The sequence below is a fragment of the Bradysia coprophila genome, chromosome III (assembly GCF_014529535.1).
Source record: "Bradysia coprophila strain Holo2 chromosome III, BU_Bcop_v1, whole genome shotgun sequence".
NCBI lineage: Eukaryota > Metazoa > Arthropoda > Insecta > Diptera > Sciaridae > Bradysia > Bradysia coprophila.
This window is the reverse complement of record NC_050736.1, coordinates 784700-804060: the sequence shown is the minus strand read 5'-3', so window position 1 is coordinate 804060 and position 19361 is coordinate 784700. Positions and strand designations below refer to the sequence as shown.

Below are 19361 nucleotides of genomic sequence, written 5' to 3'. Positions count from 1 at the left end.
CGGGAATTATGATCCTTAGGTCCTAAGTTAGGAACATAGGCACTATGATCATCGATAAAAATCATCGGAAATTTCGAATAACGAGAAAATAATTATCAATTTTTATCAACGAACAATTACTAGTGAGATACCACCTCTTACTTATACCGTTAATTTGTATTTGTTTATCGAGAAACACTTCAAATTCTGATTTGGCCGAATAAACTACTAACGGTTAATCTTTGACAGAATTTTCAGTTGACGACGGCACGTTTATGTAAATATCGACTAGAAACCCTTGACACCTCCATCATCGCGAATAATAGTCGTTTCTGCATGTGGCTGTTTATACACACTTTTTGCATTTGGCTCTTTGTAGTGTGCGAACACTTGGTGGTACTGTGTTTATTATTGAACCACTGCCAAGAAAAATGATTGCAGTTTGCATGGATGTATGTAAATTTATTTTCATAGCAAATAACCAAATCATCAACCTTTCACAATCGGCATATAAGCATTAAGCACATCAGAAGTTCAGTTATCGGTTCTATTACCTTTTTTGATGTTCAATTTTCATAGACTTTTTACTTTCTTCAATCCTTTTCTTCGGCTAACATGTTATCGATAGCAACTTCAGAAATAAATGACAACGTTTGTCTAATGCGGTGCTATTAATCTATATATAGACAACACAATAAATTGGATTGAAAGATTTGAGATCAAACTATACATCAAATGAAGTAATAGATTCGACAGTGAAACTGCTGTTATGCTTTAACAGATTATATCGCACAAAAGCATATTTTACAACAACGTTGCGTTGCTCGTCAAACTTAAACACGTTTAAAACAAAAAATCTTCTTCTTCTTGAACAATATCGACCAATTTAATAGCGCACTGCTTGAGGAACGTATCGGTGAAAAGCTTCGATCGTTGCGGCAACGGAACCGCTTCCATAAAATGGGTCAAACAACGAATTACTTTCGGTACATGCACTTCATCAGTCGAAATAGTCTTGTCTAATATGACGTCCCATGTCAGATTTCCATTAGTTTCCTTGTAGCCTAAATCAAAGTAAACATCTTTACAAATTCTGTTCAATTTGAGCGGATGTAGAATATCACCAGTAATGAAATTGATATCAACTTTCGGACACCGCTGAACAACATAGTCGGTGAGAAATCCCAGTAAGTTGACTTTCAGAATTTGACGCTGTAAAGCTTCCGGCAAATTTTGGAATAGAATTCGCACGGCATGGTTGCCAGTTAATCCATGTAGTAAGAAAAAATCAATTTGTTTGGGATATGTTCCAAAAACGGCTAATATGGACGCTTCTGTCAGTTCATTGAGTTTATCGAGTAGTTTGTCGCCTTGGGTAAGATCCCATCTTGATTTGAGAAAAAATTATAAATTTGAAATCATTCTACCCAGGCAATCTACCTACTTGGCAATCAAATCCCTAAAAACCATCCCATAATTTTCTAGTAAAAATTCCGTCTTTCTTTGGAAGTTCCAACCGTCATTATGAATTTCAGGAAATTTAATGCTTTGCAGTTCTTCGATGAGTTGAAAAATGGTTGTGTCGCTACTTGCACCAATCACATCGGCATTATTTAAAATCTTTGAGGTATCTCTCAAAGGTGTTATGCACACATATGCAAGTCCTTCAGAAAGGAGTATTGGATTTTTAAATTCCATAGCATAGCCGATGTTGATCAGCGGATGCAGTGCCGCGCCTAGTGATTCACCCATAAGTTGACTGAAGTATAAATCGAAAGTGTTTTTCAGCCCTTTTACCTCCAATTCATTATCAAAATATCTCAGGTAATCAGAGTATGAACTAAAATTACAAATTTAGAAAATATTTGAATGCGAATTTCAGAAATTTGAATACCCTTTGCATCCAATGTTCGTCTCCCAATTTGACGAATCGATTACTGTACTAGTTTTGGAAATGGGTTCTAGTTTCTTTACGTACTTATCGTAAAATTGTTGTAAACGCGATGTCGATGCTAATAGAAATTTAGAATTTAACAAAGGGAAATGTTATAGAAATTGCAGACTTGTATACCTCCTAGAGCGCATAACGTGTAAAGACCGTGAGGTAAATGGTTGGCTAAATACCCCCGATAATTGATGTCATATTCTGCATGAGCTTTAATAAGTAGATTTTTAGTTAACTCGTACGCTCCAGCAGCTGTTCGAGGGGAGTTTAAACAAGCCATCACAGGAAGAACTTCAGTGAAACTCGTGTGTTTCTAAAAAGATTTCCATAATAGCGTTGACACCAACAGTAACAAAAAATAGCGATAATCTCTGGTTAGTAGATTTGTGTTAAAATAATGAGGTAGAAGATTTTGTGTTTCCAATACATGATGATAACAATTTAAACATGAAAAGTAACACCTCCATACGCTTACACTTTCTAAAGGATTTGATTAGTACGAAAATGCATCATACTTCTGAGTTTTTTTCCACAACATTTAAAATGAGATTAACTGAGTGGGTTACTCAATATCTTGAATTTCGGCAAGATAATTTTCAATTTTGTCCCTAAATAGTTCACAAAGCTATGGATATTCAATAGGTCTACTAATTGGAAATAACGAAACGATTGATTGACTCACAGGTGAATGTGCAACAAAACTGGATTTATTTTCTTCTGAAGAGACAACGGTGATGAGTTCTTCCTAATTTAGTTTCAAAAATACTTTAAACGAAAAAATAATATAAATTTAGCTGGTGTTGTGATAACAAACTAATTGGACACTGTATATTATACAAAAGTTGTTATCAAATGCTCGATTTTGCGCAGAAGCATTAAAACAGTTGTTACCTATAGGGTACAACGTTAATTCTCGGAAAACGTTAAAAATACACTGTGGCTATTCGCACGCGCGTGCGAATAGCCATGACACTTGGGATTTGACTATTCGCACTCGCGTGCGAATAGCCATTCCACACTGTAGTAGACTATTCGCACGCGCGTGCGAATAGCCATTTCACATTGAACCTGACTATTCGCACGCGCGTGCGAATAGCCATTTTACATTGGGTTTGACTATTCGCACGCATTCACATTTTATCTCAAATCAAAACGATTCCATTTTGTCGTTATAGCGTTATTTATTGGCTGAAAACTTCAATTTAACATGTCTTTAGCGTAAATTCATTCAAAAAACATATACAAATATTTTGAGATCAGAATTAAATCGAAATATCCAAAACTTACGTTACATTAAATGACGGATTTTTTTTTAAATTAATTCAAAATAAGTAAAAGCAAAAATATCGAAAGGGTCACAATTTAATTTTTCCTTTTAACGACTTAATGTAACGACAAAGCGTTTCGTTCGATCTTAGCCTCCTACGAAATTTAACGCAAGATGGTATGTATAGTATACATTCTTTTTCATATTGGCACATTCATTGTTCCACTTTGGAACAAACCATTTTTTGCTAGAATAAAGCGAAAAACGTTTTGGAACATTTGAATTTACAATTATTTTTATTGGAACATTTTAATGCTGACAATATCGAAATGTTGAACATAAAAAATGATTTTTTCCGAAATTTTTTCATTAGTTTCTATTTTTTCTATGTAGTTCGTGGTGCGTTGGCTTGCCATGATCAATATGATTATCTGGACGAGTGCTGCGAAATTCAAGATTGTTTTGGGTGTTGACTGAAGAATCTTTTTAATGCTCAACTTTAATTTTAATCACTCTACTCACTTTTTATCACTCCTTTTGAGCCATTAATGGTAAATAATAATTCTGTTCTGAACAAATTTTGAACCCATGACACTAAAACCAATTGCTCATGAAGCAACAACTCTAACCATCACGTAATTTTCCGTACCTAGGGTTAAATGTATGGCGAATGTAGTTCTGTGTTTTAAAACAACCTTGTATGTAACACGTTGCGAAACCTCTTTTCGCAACTTGTTGCATGAAATACTATTTCGACACGTGTCTGTGTATAAATGAAGACACTCTCACATTGCCGTTTGTTGATCTATCAGTTTTACGAGTACTGGCTATTCGCACGCGAAATCGAGCGCCCATGAAAAATACGAATATGATTTTCGCGCGAACGAGCCAGTACTCGTAGGCTTAGCTATTCGCACGCGCGTGCGAATAGTTAAATCCAATGTGAAATGGCTATTCGCACGCGCGTTCGAATAGTCTTCTACAGTGTGGAATGGCTATTCGCACGCGCGTGCGAATAGTCAATTACAATAAGGAATGGCTATTCGCACGCGCGTGCGAATAGCATCAGCCTTAAAAATATGTACATTCCTAGCTAAAAATGTAGCCTACGTGTCTCGTATTTCTTTTTTGATGACTTCTTTTCATAAGAATCTTTTTCAAAAAATGTACGACCCGAGGGGTGACTCACTTCCATTTAATCCATTAAATCCATTTAATCCATTTAATCCACAAAAAAAATATTTTTACCGAAATAATTAGGCTACCCGTACCCACCAAAAAAATTTGTAAATTAATTACGAAAATTAGATCTGCACGATCTCCAGGGCGTTTAAGTACTCGTGTGGTATAGGAAATTTTTTTTTTGTTAAAAATGGTATTATAGCTATTTTCATAATAAGGTAGTAAATGGGATTGTTTTGCGCACTAGATGTGAGATTGCCGATGCCACATCGTGTGCGCAAAACCCCCATTTACTACCGTGTTAGGAACAAGGTTTTATCTCCTGTAATGTCATAATCACCATAAAAACCAATTTAAAAAAATCAAACTGAAACATCAACACGCCATGACACCGTCACTCATTCATATTCCCCACAAATAAAACACACATCTAGTACACTGTCAAGAATTTGTCAATTTTCAGTGAATAAATGTGAAATTATCGAAGTTCGCCGTGAATAAATGAGAAAATATCGAAGATAGCGGTGCGCAAATGACCAATTGTCGAAATTTGTGAATGACGTGTTTAAATCTGGCCCATTTTGATTCTAAAAGTGACACTCAAATTGTGAATATTATGACATTACAGGAGATAAAATTTATTTAATCCATTTATTCCACTTTACACTAAAAACTTCTAGTCGTAAAGTGGAATTTTACGCTTTTTAACGTTGTAGTATGATTTGTAGTACGTCGTTCAATCAAAATCAACCATTTTTAAGACTTTTAAAATATTTGGTAAAATTAAGTTTTTTCCTATTTAATCCATTTAATCCAATTTTTATTCCATTTAATCCATTAAATCCATTTAATCTATTAAATCCATTTAATCTATTAAATCCATTTAATACCATTTAATCCATTTAATCTAGAAGTGAGTCACCCCTCGGTACGACCGCAATAACGATGACGAATCTGTTAGCTTTAAATAAACATTAGTTACTGCTACAACCGAATCTATTTTCTTTTGAAAGCCAACACATTCGTGATCGTTATTGCGGTCCTACCTTTTTGAAAACGGATCCGGGTGGAAAGATATCATCAAAAGCTAAAATCCTGTATTTAAAAAACGCTCAAATGTATGCTTTTCAGCAAACCATCGATGACTTTTAAGAGCAATGGACCCTTTGAAAAATAGACGGAAAAATATTCGTTTTTTTGATGATTTCTCTGTACCAGAATCTTTTTTTGAAAAGTAAAACCATTAAGTTGTGACTCACAAACTAACTTTTCTTTTAAAGTAACACATTTTTGCGTGCTTTAAGAGGTTCCGAGCGTACGCTGAAATTGTAGCATACATTTGTGCGTTTCGAAATTTTTGATCGCTGATATCTTTTTACGAGAGCCCTTTTTGAAAAATGTACGACCACATTTTCGAGTAAAAATATGTCAGCTTTGAATGAAAAATAAAATTTTCTGTAAAGGTTTCATGTGCTTTGAGAAAACTGTACCGATGCCCCAAATTTGCATCAAAGGTACACTTTTCTCAAAGCACATGGAACTTTCACAGATTATTTTATTTTTCATTCAAAGCTGACATATTTTTACTCGAAAATGTGGTCGTACATTTTTTAAAAAGGGCTCTCGTAAAAAGATATCAACGATCAAAAATTTCGAAACGCGCAAATGTAGGCTACAATTTCAGCGTACGCTCGGAACCTCTTAATGGTTTTACTTTTTCATAAAATCATCAAAAAACGAATATTTTTCCGTCGAAATGTAGGCTTCAAATTTGCAAATGGTCCATTGCTCTTAAAAGGAACGGAATTTTTGTTAAAAAGTCTAAATTAAGGCGTTTTTTAAGTGCTATAGTGCTATGGTGTTTTTGTTGAAATCTTTTACAGAAATCCATGAATTCATCTGGAAAAATGTAAGACGACCATAACCACCACGAATTCGCTTTCAAAAATAATACATTATTGTGATAGTTATTATCCTCTAAGATTTTTCCAATGAAGTAAAATGAAGTACAATACGAAACAACGAACGAAACACCCAAATGTACATTCACCTAATTTTGAAAACCGACATATTTTCTGTTTCTGTGTTTTACTTAGGTTTTTGATTTCTTTTTTAAAAAATTCATTCCAAATTCACAAAAATTCAGTACACCACAAAACCAAAAATGTGTCGGTTTTGAAAATTCCGTGTGTGTAAATTTAAATTTCAACTACGTATCTATGACTCCAAATAGCCCGATACACTGTCTTTCCAATCTGAAACTCTACACTGAATTACATAGAATCTGCTGTAATCTAATATTTTTGTTTCCACTGGTTGATATTCCGTTGACACATCACAATGCATTATAATAACTTGTAGTTGTTCGAACTAAGAATTTATTTCCTGGATTCGCAACAACCTTTGACAGCGATTTTTCTGTTTTACCTTTATATCTATCGTTTTGTGTGGTGTGTAAGCTGCAATTAAAAGTCATTTGGTTTTGATAAAAGCAATGACATGTGAAATAGTCGATCAGTTAATAGGAACACGTCCGATAACAATTATGCCTTACAACTATTTCGTGTTTCATGTCGAAAATAAAATCATTCCCTGGAAGCTGTAAAGGTTAATTATAACAATTTTTCTGTACATGAACTGGAAACGTGGTAAATTATATTGATTGCTAAAAGAAGTACTCTCTAATGGAAGAGAATTCCGAGAAGAAAAGCAAGAGAATATGTACCAAAAGATGCCGCTTGTTTATTTACATTACGATGAGCTTAGAAAAACTTTATTTATTGACAAATCTATAGCTATAGACCATGTATCGATATAAAAAAGAATATAGTTGGAGCAGTCAGTGCTTCAGTTTTTCTTAATCTTGTGGAATAAATCATCGCTATTAGTGCAATCAAATTAATAGCCTCATGTCTAATAAATTTAATGGGCAGAGTGAGTTTTATGGTCATAAGGCATGCTGCTAATATGAAAAAATTTTTTTTTAAGAAGATCGTGTTGCAGATAACGTAACATGCATTGTAAATCATAATCTATAGCATTTGAATAGACTATCAGTAGACAAGTAAACATTTTTATTTTAATAAGACCGTGTTGCAGATAGCATAACATGCATTACTGATCGAAATCGATACCAATCAATTATAAATAGGCAAGCAAATATTTACTTTTACATTCAGTGCCCAAACGCAAGTACAGCATCATGGTAAAATCTATTCTTCGCTTAACTAACGGACCAGCGTTATTGTGCATCTTTGTGGCACTTATCAGTGTTGTGCAGGTTAGGATATATCTTAGTTTGAAATTTTTATTTTTATTTATTTACTGCATTTATGATATATGAAGGCACTTTGGTCTAAATTTGAGTTGATATCAGTTGAAAATTCAAAATCTGGGATTTTTGTCACAAAACTAAAGGTAGAATCTTACAACAAAACAGCATATTTAATTAGTGGAACCATAGACCAAGCAGCAGATTTAAACGATGATTATGACGTACGTACATTTACTTATGATATGACAATCCAAACGATTGAAAAATGGCTAATTTCTTCAATTATAGTGTGAAGTGAAAATATACCATAGTTCCAAGAATAATGATGACTACAAGCAATTGGCGATTAAAGTTTCCCGAGAAGGTGTTTGCGAAGTTTTTGAAACTTCGTATTGGAAAGGAATCGAGAAGGACTTTCAAGCCAGTTCAAATATACCGACACGTGTCGAAGATGAAAAATATTGTTTGACTTTGAAAAAGGTATTTCGCAGTAACATTACACACAATATTATTACCAAAATGTATGCGGTTTTAGACTACCTATGAAATGGACGATTTCGCTTTCAACTACAACATTATTCCGAAGGTTCTGGATGTCGGTACATATAAAGTTGAAATCATAATCTATAAGAAAGGATCGCCGGACGTGTCTTCCATGGCTGTATTCGTAGCGAAACTATTCTGAAAATGCTTATCTTCTTAAAAGAGCTGTAAAAACATTGTATCTACACAAGAAATCAAGAAAAATAAAGTTTAATCGTAGGAAAAATTAAAATGGTCGATGAAAACGAAGAACTTGACATTACAAAGTTTTGACTCTCAAATGCGCTGGAACTGCACCCAGAAAAAGAAAATTCATACAATACACCGGGTATGTGTAAAATTCGTCGGGAAGTCGGAATATACTTTATTAACGTATGTCATACACGGGCAATATTTTTTATACGTGGAACACGTTGAAAGCGTAGTTACGTATTTCGATTGTCAGATTTGAATATTCATACGTTACGTATTGTGGTGATATACGTGGAATATGAATAACTTACGAGTGGGACGGAAGTTAAACGCACATCACGTATGTTAAATAGGCATGGGCGATAATGAAAATGATAATCGATAATTATCGATAATCGATAATTATCGACTTTTTTTATCGAAAATTATCAAAAAAATATCGATAATCGATAATTATTGAGATTTTGGCAATTATCAAAATATCGATATTTCGATAATTATCAGAATATCAATAGTACCATATTCTATTCTATTCTATTCTATTCTGACGTCTGCTTTAGAACTATTCAATATTCTTGTCTACATGAATGAGTATTTCTTGTGCTTTCCTCCTTCTTATGAGAGAGTAGCTTGCCGTATTACAAGATTGTTGGAGAACAATTTGAGAAGAAGAAAAGAAATCGCTCGCCCGTCCAATATCTGTGACACGAATATAGTATCAATTATATTTGATAATTATAAAACGATAGATATTTCGATAATTATCGAAATATCGATAATTTGATAATTATCAAATTTCGATGATTTAATAATTATCGATAATTATTAAATTATCGATAACGATATGATTAATCAATTATCGATAATTTCCTTCGATTGATATTATCGATAATTTTGAACGTCTCCCATCCCTAATGTTAAACGTATATAGTGTGGATGTTGGTCTTAGACATTGGATTTGTATCATATTTATATTTCTTAACACGTTGTAGTTATAGTAAATCAGAAAAATTCTCGTCAAAATACTTTCATTTTTTATTAAGTAATTTCATTTCGTAATCATATCAGAAAGTTGTTTAAGTTGAATTTATCTATAATTGAATATCCAGTATTTTGATAATCCAAGTCCACAACTATAATTGCCATCAAGTCGAAGCTAATTACGCGTGCTTTATGAACTTAAATTCAGTTATGTTAAAAACCGACATATCACCATTATTGTGCGTTACGTTATAACGTGTGTAACTTATACGCCACACCCGTTTATGGCTTTCAAAGTACGCTTCGACAATAAGAAATGTCAACCAACACTACTGTACTGCAACATTAGAAAGATCGTTGGCTCATGATCGAGATGTCTCCGGTTCAACTACCAAAGAAGTCAATTTTTCATTTAAAGTATTTGTTATCAATAACTGCTAAAATGTATAACAACTACTATAAACTGGTTAATATGGTGTAAATCGTAGGTAAATTCAATAAAATTCATATTTTTAAATCTCTGTCAAAGCGAAATACGTCTCGCACGTATTATATTCGAGCCCACTGTATAACTACCTTACCACACTTTTTAACAGGGGGCACGAATGATATACGCATGGCATGTAAGAAATTTCGCTCAGTGTGGTCGCTAATAGTATGTTTTATCACGAGTATCAAAAAGGTGTGTTTTCGACCCAGGTGGGAGTGACGCGAAACATACTATTTTCAAGCCCGAAAATCTGTCTATGCGTTAATCTGAGAAAAGCTGTGGAAAATAACAATTAAAAACGTGAGCTATTGGAAACATTTTAAAAAGAAAACCTGTCTACAACAAATATTTATGTTCAAACTGTTAGCTAAGGGTTGTTAATGATAGATTTTATACATAGTATCCTCAATTGAGATCAGCTGGGAGCGTCACCACAGATAATAGACATGTAGAGTAGGAGCGTGCATGTTTTTATGAATAATGATAGTACATACAAGAATACAGATATATCAGCTAAGATAACAAATACCGATGAGAATGAAGAACTTGGATCGTTGGAGAAGAATTTGGTTGCAATATTGAGTACGGCACTGCTGAATTTTGCTGTTTTTATTTCGTTTGTGGTTCGAATTTGTTGAATTTTGTAATTTTTCTCGGTGTTTTTTTGCTGCGAATTTGTACGGTGAAGTTTTCAAAGCAGCCATCCCTTTAATGGCAACTTTCTCAAAATAAAATCGTCAACAACTGTTCAACGTTGCGATTTTATGCTGTCTTGTGAAGGGTATTGACATAGCAACTGAAGATGGTCAGACCACGCTGGCCAGTGACCGATATCAGTACCTGAGGTCGAAACAGCAATTCCATCTCGATTTCTCTGTTTGTTTTCGTCATTTTTCTTGTGCTCATTTAGCAATTTATTTGTAGGCATTTCAGGTGGGGGTAATTTTTCAGTAATCCCAAACGTCCTGGTTAAGGACGCAGTGTTTGATCTACACTGGATCTTCAATCAACAATGAAGGCTAAATCGATTTTGTTTTATTATCTCAGCTGTTGCCCAAAATTAAAGTTTGAAAAGAAGTTTACGGTGATTTATTCGTAGTTATCCCCGAGCGTTATGTATGTCCTCAGTTTCGACCTCGATTTTTTACCATGAAGCCATGATGGCTCATTTGGTCAAAAAATGAGTAATCATGGCTTCATGGTAAAAAAATCGATTTGAAGAATGTCTTGGCCAGAAATATGTCACTAAGTTTTATGATTCATCTACAGATATTCATCGGTAAATTTCATTATTTAGGTGGTAGATTATTTTTTGGTTTGACTGTCGGTAAAATCATTTAAGGGTAGATATTAATGACTTCGATCGAATCATACTTTGTGATCGGTCAACGCACTGTCAGTGCGTTGGATCGGTCTTTATGATTTTTTCATGGTCGCGTTGTATTTTACCCAGAGAAATGATAAGCGCGGCCCCTCACGGCTGGGATAGAACACGCCTGACTGCTTTTTTCATAGAACGGTTGAACTGTCAAACTTTTTTACATTTGCATGTAAAATTTTGACAGTTTGGTTTTAATAACGATATATCTCGTTTTCATTAACGACAATTTATAGCTTGACTATATGATTGACGTTCTGGTCGCATCGTCTTCAAATTTTTCAGAAAAAATCCGTCAGGCGTCGTGCTAATAATCTCTCTGATTTTACCTCATTTTCTCCCCTCACTGAGAAAATTGTATATTTTGATGACTGGTCGAATGACATTTCTAGTGAGAAAAGTACAGCTTTTTCTCTCCCATGGAGAGAAAATAGAATTGTTCTCATTCGAACTGTCACGTTGTTTATGTTTTCGAAAATGGTATGTCGATTTTGTTTCGTTGGACAAAAACGGCAAAACACAACATGTACACATGAAAAACACTGTGTTCACCTCTGGGAGAAATAGGAAATTCCACATCCTGCAAAATTGTGGCACTCGCTTCGCTCTTGTTGGAATTTCGTATTTGATCCACTCTGTAAACATATAACTATTTGTCGATCACTTTCAGTCGATCGAAAATGACTTCCGGTCGGTCAAAAATTAATTTTTGGTCTATTAGTTTATTGCCACCCTTACTTATTTTCGTAGTTGTTGTTGATTACAGAAGATGGACAGCTATTCGTTGAATTGCTAACTTAGAAGAGGTTATTCTGGGATCACAAATCAAAAAATAAAACAAAACAATTTGAGTTAATTAATTTATTTATTTTATAGGTCGAGTGAATTCATTTATATATTTTTTTTATATTTTATTGCAATATACAATTTTTTTGGTTTATTTTAGTTATTTTCATTTTTAATATTTTTAAAGTTAAACAGTTTTTTTTTCATTAATTTCTCATATTTCTTTTTGTAATAATTTTTATTTGTATAACTTTTTGGGTTTTGTTCTATATAATTTTTTTTTTCTTCATAAATTTGGAATGATTATCTTTCCAAAAAAGAAATTATTTTTTTATTACAATAATTTACTTTCATTTTGTTTCTGAATATCTTAAAACAAATTTCATTCTAAGCATTTCTAATTTTCATCTCTTCATTTTCTTTATATATCACTAACGAAATTAACTAAAATTGTTTTTATTATTTTAAAATGTATCATTTTTTGGTTTAATTTTTTTCATTTTTATTTCACTTTTTTAAATTTATTTACTTATAAAAAAACTCTTTATACACGTGTGTTTTGTTTTTGCATTGTTTCAAATATAACTAATATCCTTTTAACAATAGAAAAATGTTTAGATCACATATCTTTATGTTTATTTTTTTTGTCTTAAAATTGTGGGAAAGTTCTATCATTGCGATGTGGATAATTGAGTACAGCATTTATTTCCTAAAATTTTTTCTTTAAACAAAATATATATCAAACATTGTTAAATTTCATAGATTTAGTAAAAAATGAAGAGAAAAGTTTCATTGAGCATTTTTTTCTTTTAAACTTATTTCTGATTAAAAATTAATTGAAAAACCTTTTTTAAAATAGAAAAACTATACAATGAGCAAAGTTATAAATTAATTGAAACTTCCAAAATAACTAAACCGTTCGTTTTTAAATGTTTTGTTTTAAGATTTTTTTTAGTGTCTTTGTTTTAAGTGTTGGTTATTTGGTACCTAATAATTTTTTATTTTTCATATTTTCTTTAAAACCTAAGTGTAATACATGTAATTTATATATACATTTAGAATTATGCCAATATTTAAAAGAAATTTATTTATAAAATATTTTATTCGATTCTACAGTTAAAGCCAAACCATAATTTGTTGTCGCTAAAATTGTTTTAGCTTTTCTACCATCTGCGCCTACAAATACACTACTCATACGATATTTAAGAGGCATCGGTGCTTAGCTAAAACTGTAGTCGACATTTGCTTGTCTCGTATTTCTTTTTTGATGCCAGTTTTTCATCAGAATTCTTTTCGAAAAATGTACAACCCCAATAACTACCACCCACGAATGTGTTCAGCATTAAATAAAAATTAGTTTCAGTTGTAGTCGTTTGACGAGCTCTAAAAGTGAGCAGTTTAACGAAATTTTCATAATCTGCTTAGTTTTTTCAGAGCTGTCCAAACTGCTACAGCCGAATCTATTTTATGTTGAAAGCTAACACATTCGTGGTCGTTATTGCGATCGTACATTTTTGAAAAGAGATTCTGATGGAAAGATATCATCAAAAGTAAACTAAAATCCGGTATTGAAAAAGCGCACAGATGTATGCTTTTCAGCAAAGCATCGATGCCTCTTAATAGTCATGCGCCCACACAAAGTGTAGTGGTAGAACTGTACAAGTAATAAGTACGCGTCAGGCGTGTGAGATGGTAAGTGTCCATTAGCAAATTTGGACACAAATTTCGTTGACTTTCACTGTAAATCAGATGAATTAAAATATCAAATAAATAAATCAATGTAAATATCTTGGGAAATATATTTTAAAACAATGATAAATATGATCGAATGTCTCACGATCATATTTTCCATTTTATTTAAAAATATATTATCAAATGTTTATTAAAAAAGAAACATTTCGTATTCATTTTTCTTCTTCATTTATAGTTAAATTTAAATAGATTCGTTTTTTCATATATCCCTTTTTAATTTAATTAACTCGACTAACGTCTGATCTTACTAATTAAAATGTTTTTTTTCATCTACAATTTATGATAATTTTTGTTTTTATTATATTATATTGTTACCTTTATAGCGAATTCGAAGTTTTTAATGTTATAGTTTTAATGTGTGCTTATACGTACAGGTAATTTCAATAAATATTTATCAACTATAATGTTCTTTTGTGTTTAGTTGTATTTAGCTTTCGTCTGTTGATAGTAACTGTAAGTTACTGCAACAAACAAAAGAACGGGTTTCTCTTATCAACGACAATGTTTAAGATTTTCTACGGGGACCTCGGGTGAAGGTAAATCAATTTATTCCGCCTCTCTGAACAATTATTTATGGAGATACAGAGGGTATTTCGTCGTTAGCTGAAAATATTTGGATGGGATCATTTTAGTATGAAAGACATGTTACCAGTTATAGCAGTGATATCAACAAAACACCGATATAAAATCGGAGACTCTTACAGATCCCTTTACTTTTCGACACAATATTTAACGCAATTTTGATGAATTTTCCGAATAATATCAATTCATTATCCAAATAAAATATTTGAATTATGTGGCCGAATTTGTCGGTTTTTGGTTGTTATTCATTTTTTCTGAGTACCTTCTAAGTAAATAATTTGGAAATTTTTCTGCTTTACATTTTAAAAATTTAAGGTCGCACTTGAACAAACACGTCGCGAATTTACGAGTGGTGCCTCTCTATCCCAACATAAGTTGGAAATAAAGTATTTACTTAAAACATAAGTCTAAAATGATCTCATCAATATTTTAAGTCAAATATTCTGCAGCATTCAAATCCATTGTTTTGATGGCAAAGTCCTCTAATTTAATTTTCGTTTTTTTTTTTTAAATATTTTGTTTGCAATATTTTTTTAATTTTTCTTTTTATTCAAACACGTTATGGCAGTGCATTTATTTTTACATTTTATACAGAAAAAATATCTTTGAAAGTATTCGTGACTCTGCGGATAGAATGATGTCAATAATTTGTAAGTGATGGCATATTAAACTTAACGAAATTTAAAACAACTTCCAGATAAAGTTTATCATATTTTTATCCAGAGAAGGTGGATTGCATTTTTTTTGCGAAAACAAATCCTCGTTTGAAGAAATATTTGGGTATTCGGGAGATGTGAACATTTCGTTAATGATTACATATTAGTTATGATTATCAAATCTTACAACTAAAACCATAGTGAAATTGACACTAGTTTCACTAGTTTTATCTCCTGTCGGTCGAAGAGTCCATAATATCCATCCACAATAAGATATTGTAAGCGTTTCAATTAGGATGTTCGGTTAGATGTACTGGTTACATTAATGAGACAAGCTTTTTACATACGGCAAAATAGTCAAGGTCAACGAATCTGTTACATGATTTGATCCAAGTATTTTCGACAGATTGAAATTGAATGTTCATTTGTTTTGCTGTATCAGAGCTCATCGTTTAGTTTTGTCTTCATTCTAGATATTGATGATAGCCGATCCGTAAAAGATTAACTAGGATAACAATGTCATTCAGACAAAGTAATATGAGTCAATTGCTATCTTTGTTCAATCATAAATGTTAATCGAAATTTGTTTAATTATAAGTTTGATTTGAACGGGATGATCGAGATAATGATTTCAAAATGAAAGTTTTCTGAAATTCAGCAATTCCGTCATGTATTTGGTAACTGAAGAAATTGTATTGGAGCGTTTTCAATTGAAAATATTTAAATAAACAGAGGACATTGAAGCCCCGATGCATCGAAGTGGGATCGATTCGGTTTCGATATTATAGGGTTGTTTTTACGCGGTTGTTATAAAAGTTAAATTCCATTAAATTAGTGTTTTTTTGTAGATTTTACGTAGTTTCGTTTTGTGCAAAGACAAGCCACAAATTGTTTTTCATTTTTTTTTTTCATTTAAATAATTAGAAAATTGTTTATAAAAACGTTCTTTAATTAAAAAGTACTTTTCCTCATTTCTTCTTATTGTTTTTTTTTTCATTCATTTAATTTTTTCATTTGAATTATTCATTTTTGTTTCCTAGTGCGCTTTATATTTAATATTTTTATGTTTTAACTATTTAAATTATTAATTTACTAATTATTTCCTTCTTTTATTTTACTTTTAATTATTAATAAATTTAGAATTTTTTTCTTTCTGGTAAGCAAAATATTCTTAGTTTCGGAACTGGTGAAATTCAGACCACACAAAATTAACCCAATCGATATGTAGAAGACTGGGCCATAGATTTGATATGGCATGATTTCTATTCAGAGTATGGCTTTCATACTTTCCGCTGCACACGTCTAACACCCTCACTTGAAGGGGATGACATTTGGAGTCAGAATTTCGTCCATTTCAAGTTAATACAAATTCTCAAAACGAGTCAACTCCAAGTTCAACCTTACAAGGCAACCTGAGATTCACCTGATCATAGAATTTAACCTTCACGTTCTTATCTGCACCGTAGCACAAATGTGTGCAATGGAATGCACTGATAAGAGCAGGCTCTGAATAAGAATTATCTCAAATCTATCGACAAGACTTTCACAATTCTATTAAAATAGTTTTAGATATGTCCCGAATTTGACCTGCTGCGAACGGTATTTGCTTGCAACGAGTATTTTATTTTCTTCATCCATAATGGACCATTATTAATGGTTGTTCTTTACGTTTAAGTAATAATTATAATTTTCACTTATAATTTTCACTTATAATTTTCTTTTTTTTTAGTTTTTAGGCTAATAACAATTTGTTCGGAAACAATTCTCCACACTCGACTAATGGGTGATATGGGCAGAATTATATTTGATTGTGTTTGGTATTCGATGTGTTCTTTAGTATAAATTTTTGAGGAAGAATTTTTCTCATAATGCACATCAAAGATCAAAATATAGAACATTTTGAAGCCGGTCGGAAAATTTTGTTAATTCAATGAAAATATCTTCTCTGTGGCACTAGTTTGTAAATTATCAGAAATACGGAATCTTATCCCGTTGAGGGAGAAAGAGAGAGATAGGTGATACCTTCACAATATTCCAAAAAAAATTGTTTCCCCTTGTGAGAGCTGACTAATTTTCATCTGGATACAATGTATCAATTCAATTTGAACACAACTAGTAAAACTATCTGAAGCCATTTTCAAGCTCGTTGATAACTCCACGATAAACAACATAGCTGCAATATACTCCGATTGATGTTGAATTTCACTAGAGCCTACCTAAATAGTTCCACTTTTGGTTCCAAGAACAATCAACTAATTCGATCCAAAATAACAACTCACTTGTCTCCTTTAACGAATTCTGCGCATTTCCTTGCTCGTTTTCTAACAATTTTAGCAAGTCCACTCAATCCAACGGTATTTGTCACCTGTTGCCACCGATTTGTTACTTCCGGTGATGGCTCGAACGATACATTCAATAGGGAACCACTATGATGTCCGGCAGTGAAGTTGTTCGAACTGAGCGATCTGCTGTGGTTGGAAGAAGTGGGAAACTGATTTTGTGTCGTTAAGTTAATTCCAATTGGCTTTCCACGGTGCGATGTTGATGGCGTGCTGATGTTGAACAATTCCAAATTTCTCAGCATAGCAGATGATGAGCTCGGTGGATTGGATGATTGTGCCACATTGTGTTGTGCATTTAGTTGGTTGGTAGTGTTTCTAGATGTGTTTATGAACTTATCCTCGCTAAAGTTATTATTTTCCATATTTTGATTAAGCAAATTGAAATTTTGATTGATTCGTGACAATCGACACGGTGTTAAATTAGCCGAGGTCTGTTGACTGAGATTTGTCGTTTTCTCGTAATGACGAAACTCGGGCGAAAGATTCAGTTGATTGATTACAGACGAAATGTTGTTTCTGTTTAAAATGTCCAACGGGGCTGAGTGCGATGAAACAATTTCAACGGTGTTGTTAAGTCGTTCATTCGATTTGGGCACTTCATGGCTACTGGTTGTGAATGCTTCACGGAATTGTGTCATCATTTGGTGCTGTTGGTCGTCATGTTGAAAATTACAGTTGAAATAGTTTTCGCAACAATTCTCCACAATTTCACTTTCATGGTGGAAAATAATTGCATTCGATTCCTCATTGTCTGTGCGCCATATCGATACCGTTTTCACATCGGATTGACGGTGATTGCCATCATATTTCGACGAACTTGTTGATGGTTGAGTGGCCACTTCAACGTATTCGGTTTTATTGGCACTGCCTTCACCGTCACAAGCGAAATTCCATTTTATCGGCGATGATATGTATTCGGGATCGTTGATGGGCACATTTTGTGGGAACGTTTTATCACCAGTTTCATTGTGTTCAATGGTTATCTTGGATGGAGTCAGAACCATATTCGCTATGCTAAAACTACTTTCATCACCTTGTAATGGTTCATAAATGGACGATGACGAACCTTGGACACTGGTACTTCGGCTCGTTCTTTTTGATCCCAATAACACACAACTGGTCGAATGTTTTCTTCTATGATGATGTGGACACTTGTTTCTCCTGACCGTTTGATGATGGTGGTGGTGATGGTGGTGAGCTGAACAAGAACTGTTTAACGACGTTCTTGAACGGTGGTTCAAGGAGTTACACGAGCCGTAACTCATTAAATCGCTCGGTGCGACATGGCTACTGGAACTAGTTTTGCGCGATAGGCTATTTACAAAATATTGCTCGGCATCAGACTCTATACAACATTGTTTTGATGCTGATGCGTTCTGTGTTTGGTCATTATTCGTAAAGTCACAGTAACTGATATCAGTGTCTTTTTCACTATTACCGCAGCTACTGCTGCGATGCCGTATTGTTGTATTGGAGGAGTGGCAGTCTGGTCGATGTTTGTCGCTAACAGTGTTAGGGAGCAAGGCATTCTTCAGTCAAGGCCCGTTGTTCTGGCAAGCAGGTACTTGCTGACGATGGTGATGGTGCACAGAGGCACCGGTGCGTGCTTGCTGAGCATTTCGGGCGCCTTCGGAACATCGTTCTGAAGCAGCTGAAATTATGAGTATTCTTTATTGAACGGTATGTTTTCCCAAACACGTCCTATACTACGAACAACAAAGTATCGAACGAGATATGTTATGAAGCAACTAAGACAAACATGCGATAAATTACAGTACAAAAAACGTTCAAAATTCATGCTGAATTTGTTTTACCAAGAATTTAGTGCATAAAATATATCTCTATCTGGTAGCACTTGTAGTTTTCCAAGGGTTGACCAAATTGGTACTTTTTGTGCTTGAAACTCAACCGTTGATTGTGTTCAGTCCGAAAAATTAGAATCAATAAGAATCGGCGAGATTCCCAATTTCGATGATTTTTTTTTAAATAAATAATTAAATCGGTAAAGTCAT

General features: G+C 33.2%; 3 protein-coding genes across 18 annotated transcripts in view; 1 reads left to right on the top strand and 2 right to left on the bottom strand.

Annotated features, from left to right (window-relative positions):
* Positions 1–420: 420 nt before the first annotated feature.
* Positions 421–15035, bottom strand: LOC119077025 (oxidoreductase AflY-like). 2 transcript variants are annotated; one of them, XM_037184144.1, is made up of 6 exons: positions 15028–15035; positions 2051–2237; positions 1874–1991; positions 1424–1819; positions 1104–1366; positions 421–1043 (listed from the first exon to the last, which is right to left on the bottom strand). In XM_037184144.1, exons 2-6 carry the CDS (start codon positions 2202–2204, stop codon positions 823–825), a joined length of 1152 nt encoding a protein of 383 aa, XP_037040039.1. In that variant the 5' UTR covers positions 2205–2237; positions 15028–15035; the 3' UTR covers positions 421–822. The 2 variants fall into 2 exon arrangements, with proteins under 2 accessions (XP_037040039.1, XP_037040048.1); XM_037184153.1 differs by lacking the exon at positions 15028–15035 and adding an exon at positions 2607–2742.
* On the top strand, positions 7516–8440 carry LOC119077897. Its single transcript, XM_037185270.1, has 4 exons — positions 7516–7653; positions 7719–7868; positions 7936–8127; positions 8183–8440. Exons 1-4 carry the CDS (start codon positions 7576–7578, stop codon positions 8330–8332), a joined length of 570 nt encoding a protein of 189 aa, XP_037041165.1. The 5' UTR covers positions 7516–7575; the 3' UTR covers positions 8333–8440.
* A 1049-nt stretch (positions 15036–16084) lies between the features above and the next one.
* The window catches only part of LOC119075238 (glucose transporter type 1), a 35367-nt gene continuing 32090 nt past the window's right edge, over positions 16085–19361 (bottom strand). For 14 of the 15 annotated variants that reach the window (XM_037181641.1, XM_037181634.1, XM_037181649.1 and 11 more), the window contains one exon: positions 16085–19000. In XM_037181641.1, coding sequence (XP_037037536.1) covers positions 18885–19000 — 116 coding nt within the window. In that variant the 3' untranslated portion in view covers positions 16085–18884. The remainder of the gene's footprint in view (positions 19001–19361) is intronic. The other variant, XR_005087366.1, reaches the window with a different exon arrangement.

Excerpts from the sequence above, each read along its gene's own strand:
- LOC119077025 (XM_037184144.1), bottom strand. The coding sequence starts at position 2,204 with ATGGCTTGTTTAAACTCCCCTCGAACAGCTGCTGGAGCGTACGAGTTA. Across the intron at positions 1,367-1,423 it reads TTTAGGGATTTGATTGCCAA|ATGGGATCTTACCCAAGGCG; the intron begins GTAGGTAGATTG and ends TCTCAAATCAAG. Across the intron at positions 1,044-1,103 it reads TGATATCAATTTCATTACTG|GCTACAAGGAAACTAATGGA; the intron begins GTGATATTCTAC and ends ACTTTGATTTAG.
- LOC119077897 (XM_037185270.1), top strand. The coding sequence starts at position 7,576 with ATGGTAAAATCTATTCTTCGCTTAACTAACGGACCAGCGTTATTGTGC. Across the intron at positions 7,654-7,718 it reads CACTTATCAGTGTTGTGCAG|GCACTTTGGTCTAAATTTGA; the intron begins GTTAGGATATAT and ends TGATATATGAAG. Across the intron at positions 7,869-7,935 it reads ATTTAAACGATGATTATGAC|TGTGAAGTGAAAATATACCA; the intron begins GTACGTACATTT and ends CTTCAATTATAG.